We start from the raw sequence: 5,280 nt of genomic DNA, 5'->3' as shown, positions 1-5,280 counted from the left end.
CTATTTCAATGTAATGTGTATGCTTATCAATGAACATTATCAGTTCCGTTATCAGTTAATATAAGGTTTACCTTATCCTTCTAGTAGATGGCATCGTAGGAGGAGAACAACTATATGGCTACCCCCCCCCCTTGATACGGAGTTATAGTGCGCATGCGCACTTTAAACTGCCATTTTGATTTACCTTAACAACCCCACCTAAGTCCCAAATTACCCTTACCATCGTGATACCACGCCTTCTCCTTACCCTATCAATGATGAGACCACNAGAACGGCCTTGGATCTGGCTTGGTCCAACCTTTTACGGGGTGTCCCGTCATCATGAAAGAGGTCGGAAGGCGTGATGTCCGCACACTTCCGCCTCTTCATCTCCGGAGCCCTACCGGGTGTATCCGTCACCGGGATAGGGGCATCCGGAGGAGTGTCCTCCAGGACAATCGTAAGCGGCTCGTCCACCGAGGGGGACACCTCCTTCCGCTTAACGCGGAGATCCTCATCCTCCCCGAGACTGACCACCGCGCCGTCCGCTGACCCCGCTGCTTTTTCAGCCTGTACCGCCTTAGGTGATCCACCCCTCGACGAACCCCGCAGCCTCTCCACAATGGATGGCTTGGCTGGGCCATCCAGCTGTGCGTCCACTTTAGCAAAAGTACATCCGTTATCCAGTAATTCCAAGTTTTCCGACGCCAATGACCTCCCGGCTGTTTCACCGGTGGGAGTGGCTTGGTCGCCACCACTCCCTGCAGTCGCAGTACCAACCCCGTGGTTGGCTGCAGGAGCCTGCCTCAACACTCCTGCATTTACCGTGTATTCAGTTGATCTGAGCGACACCTGGTGGGTACACCCCCCACCAACCGCCGGCACTGGGGCATCCGAATCCCCTGATGCAGTAACCTTCAATCCATTTTTGTCCATTATTCATAAAAAAATAATTTTTGAGGGGGCTGCCCTCGTAGCCGGTCCCTTCGGCCAGTGAGTGGCCAATTCACTGGTTGCGTGGTCCATGGTGCTCCATTCTCACCCAAACGCTACCGCTTATTCGTCCATAAAGGCTTATTTCACGGCTACCCTGTATATCTACAGGGCTAACAAGCGTTTGGGCGGCTCGCTGTCCGCGACCGCTTATTCGTCAGTCCAAGTTAATGGACTGCTTATTTCGCGGCTAACCTGCATATCTGCAGGCCGTTCCTCTATCCGCAACCTGAGGACGCGCCCGATTCCCCGAGCTAGGGAAACTGCGCCCGTGCCGACGTTTCGTAGCCCCGTAGAGCCCGATCACGCCGACACTGTAGCGCAGCGCAACGGGGCCTCCCTTACCCCCATCCTCATAAATCCACTCCTTCCTTACCACCACCATCGAAAGACCACGCCCGCTGTGTGACCTTGACCACGGTCAATACCCCCACCATCGAGAGACCACGCCCACTATATGACCTTGACATTACCCCCACCATCGAGAAACCACGCCCACTGTATGACACTCCCCTCCCCCCGACCACGCCTATACAGGTGGGTGTGTGAAGGGGTGAGGCGGGGGGGTTCTAGAATCCCCTAAATTACCCTACTTTTGCCATAATTTGAAATTATAAGTTTATTACTATTATGAAAAATAGGTAATTATAAATAAAAAGATTTACAATTTTTTAAAACGGCCACCAGGGATTGACGACCAACCATAGAAAGTGTAACGGAAATCGCGTAAAGAGAAAAAAGGCACGCCACGAAATTAGAACTTGCGACCCAAAAGCGTTATAGAGACTAATCATACAATGGGTTACCATGCACATATGATTTAGATCCCGATACACTTTCACATAAGTTTTTAATGTGATGTGCTGTTAAGAGAAACACGGTATTGTGTCATGTTATATGACGTTTATGCTGTAACAACATCATCACGAAACTCAAATGATTACCCACAAAAGGGTTAAGGATATAGTCATTTTCTATTATTAAACATAATTATTTAATGGTAATATGCAGTAATTTGTTATTTTATTATATATTTTAAAATTAGTTCTCCCAAATATTTTATAATAGATATAATTCTAATAATGATATTAAAAAAAATAAAAATAAGACTAATATGTGGTTTGTTGAAAATATTTATTCTCTTTTATATTTTTAATGCAGCTGCTAAAAGTTTAATTATTGACACAAATCTATAAATACTGATTTCAGTGTTTTAATTTAACATTTAGAGTATAAATCTAATAGTTACGTCAGAAGAAAATTAAATAAATATGCTGTATGATAAACACGTATATTTAAATAAAATTTTTTTTTCCAAAAAACAAGTTTATCAAATATAGTACAAGAAAATTCATATTAAAAAAACTTAATACTCTTTTTTAAGAAGTGTCTAATTTTTTTTCAAGTTGAAATTAAAAGGAATTATTTTTATATAAATACGTGGCAAAATGAAAATTTCTTTACTATTAATATTAATTATGACCATAAAAGTAAGCTTCAGTGGTTACATGAAAGATTTAATGTGCTCCCATACTCGTTATTTTCTAAACTTTTTTAATCATAATGAAAGATTTTTGTTAGAACTAGAAAAGAAAAAAGATAATATAACAATCGAAAATGTTATGAACTATGGTAAGGCACTTCAAACACACAGTAAAGTAATAATGATATTTATGGAAGACTTGACAAAATGTAAACCATTTATTTTTCCTTTTAGTTTAATCATGGTAAATATGTATTTAAACAACGTTTCTGGCTCTTTAAATATGATTGCACAAAACGAAGGTGGTGAAAAAGATAATGCTCCAAAATTATTAAAAGGCTATAAAATTATTCATTTTGCAGTTAAAAAACAACTAAAATATTCTATAAATGAATATTGTAAAAACGTAGAGTTTAATGAAAGTTTGGTTAGTTGCAATCCTTATATTATTAAAAACGAATATACTACTACTAATCTTGTAAATATAAATAATAAACTGAAGGATGAAATTATGATGAAGTTTAATTATATAATCGAAAAGAATAAATACGAATATTATCATCCGAAAAAATTTTTGTTTTTTGATATAATGACCCAACAGATTCTCAGCAACAAAAATAATACTATAAAAATAGATAATAGTAAACATATAGTATTAAATCTACTTCGATTTACTCCACTTAACGTTCGATGCACCAACGGTACTCATTTATATATACAAAACGTATTTGAGTATATGAAATATAATTTTCATTCTAAAGATGTTCTAATATACATAAATTTGGTAATTTCGGCTACATTTCGACCAATAGCTATATTAATTCGCAATTTTTTAACCTTAATTCAAGTTGCATGTTCAAAGAATTCAGATAGTGTAAAATTTTGGTTAAAATCGATGTTCATTAAAGTGGGTCATAAAATAATGAGTTATATAAATTCATTTATTTCTCTCCGCTTGTTCAATTTGAGTCAGAAATTTCTAGAATATGTATTATATACTTTTACTCAAGTTTTATATGATTACATTAAAAACGTTGTTTGTTTAGAATTAGATCATGAAATTAATAATTTATTAATTAAAAAACTTTCGAATTTTTTCATAAAAAAAAATTTATTCTTTACAAGTGATTTAGCTCTTACCAATCAAAATATTAATGAAAGTAATGCTGATGAGATTAAAAATGATTTAGAAAAAATCATGAAAAAAGTTGAAATATATTTGAATGATTTGAATAAATGGAAAGACTCTTTTAATTTGATTTCTAACAAATCAAGAATTCTATGTTTTAGTGCTTCAAGTTGTAAGGAATTAATTAATTTTAAAGTTAAAGGTAAGTGAAATTAAGTACTTTTCAATATTTATATTATAATTACACACTATAATATGCTGTGTATTTAACAAATGTACTGAGTGATGATAAATGATGAACGACAACGATCCCTGTAACTCGTAGTTCATAATTTTTACCCTTCAAATCGTGCGAAATAATTTATAAAAGTATTTTAGAATTTTAGTTTAAATTAACATACTTTTAATTATTCTATTACATACTTAAGATAGTGTTTAACTATTTTTTTGTTTATATTTTTGTCCTTAACCTAACTATACGAAAATCACAATTACCTGAAATAAAGAGGACAGTGATCAAAGTACATATTTTGTAATATCTACTTTTATTAACATATTTTGATAGTATAAGTCATCTATTTAATGTGCTTTTTTTATCTAATGAAAGCTATAATGCAAAACAAGAAAATGTGCTTTATGTACTATTTTTAAACATCTGGAATTGGTTGATCTTAAATTTTTCTTATAATTTAGTAAAATTTTATCAAGGCTCTTATATCAATTTAAATTATATTTAATTTTTATTAGATTTAACTATTTAATTTTCCTCTTTGGTTATTAACTGATTTCCAAATCTAATATCTTCAAAATTAAAATAAAAACAGTTGATAAATTTCATTTAAAAATCTCTATCATCTTTATGACCAAAGCCAATTCCACAACTTATGCAATTTTCTATGTCCTTATTTTATTGGACATTTACATGGGCCTTTTAAAAATTAAATTTATTTAAATTTAATAGATTTAACTATGTAAATTTCTCTTTTACGTGATCAATTGATTTTCAAATCTAATTATAAAGAAAAATAAAAAATTTAAAACATTTAATTTAGAAAGCACCATCATCTTATTGACTAAAGCAAATATTTGTTTATTATCCACTCTTAAAATCATATTTTCATTTATTTTAGATCGTATTTGTAATACTGAATCACATATTGAAATACACAATGCTAGTACGAATGATAGAAATAATATTGAAATAGGATATTATGAAGATAAAGAATGTGCGAAAGATGATATCACAGAATTTAGCTTAAAGGACCTTAAAGACGACCTTGTTGTAAAAGATATTAGTACAAATGACTCCCTTGAAAATCAGTCAACTTATAAACCTCTTTATATGATTGATTATTGGCCATACAACGTTTAAGAATTGAGATGTTTTAAATTGTTTTTATTATATATTCTCATTAATTATTTGCAAAGCTTTTACTTGTTGCAATATAGAATACCGAGTGATACTTTTAACGCTATCCATTCAATATCTCTTAAAATAATAATTATATTAAGAAAGTTATTTTGGTATTTTTTTATTTCATATATTCCCGATTTACAAATTATTAATTGTTTTTAGCTTCAAGGCGAATCTGGAAGATATTAATTTTACTATGTTTTTTTTTATCTGCACTGCAGCAGTTTAATGATTCTCGGCAACTCATTGTATTTAACGTCACCGCAACGAGTATCCATTCCA

The 5,280-nt window shown here is 33.1% G+C and overlaps 1 protein-coding gene across 1 annotated transcript; it reads left to right on the top strand.

Annotated features, from left to right (window-relative positions):
* The first annotated feature begins 2,317 nt into the window (after positions 1-2,317).
* On the top strand, positions 2,318-5,280 carry LOC126902328 (uncharacterized). Its single transcript, XM_050679470.1, has 2 exons — positions 2,318-3,786; positions 4,715-5,280. The coding sequence occupies exons 1-2, from the start codon at positions 2,421-2,423 to the stop codon at positions 4,954-4,956; spliced, it is 1,608 nt and encodes a 535-aa protein (XP_050535427.1). The 5' UTR covers positions 2,318-2,420; the 3' UTR covers positions 4,957-5,280.

Source organism: Daktulosphaira vitifoliae, unplaced genomic scaffold (genome assembly GCF_025091365.1).
Source record: "Daktulosphaira vitifoliae isolate Bord-2020 unplaced genomic scaffold, ASM2509136v1 Scaffold_1, whole genome shotgun sequence".
Classification (NCBI taxonomy): Eukaryota; Metazoa; Arthropoda; class Insecta; order Hemiptera; family Phylloxeridae; genus Daktulosphaira; species Daktulosphaira vitifoliae.
This window is presented reverse-complemented; position numbering and strand designations above follow the sequence as displayed.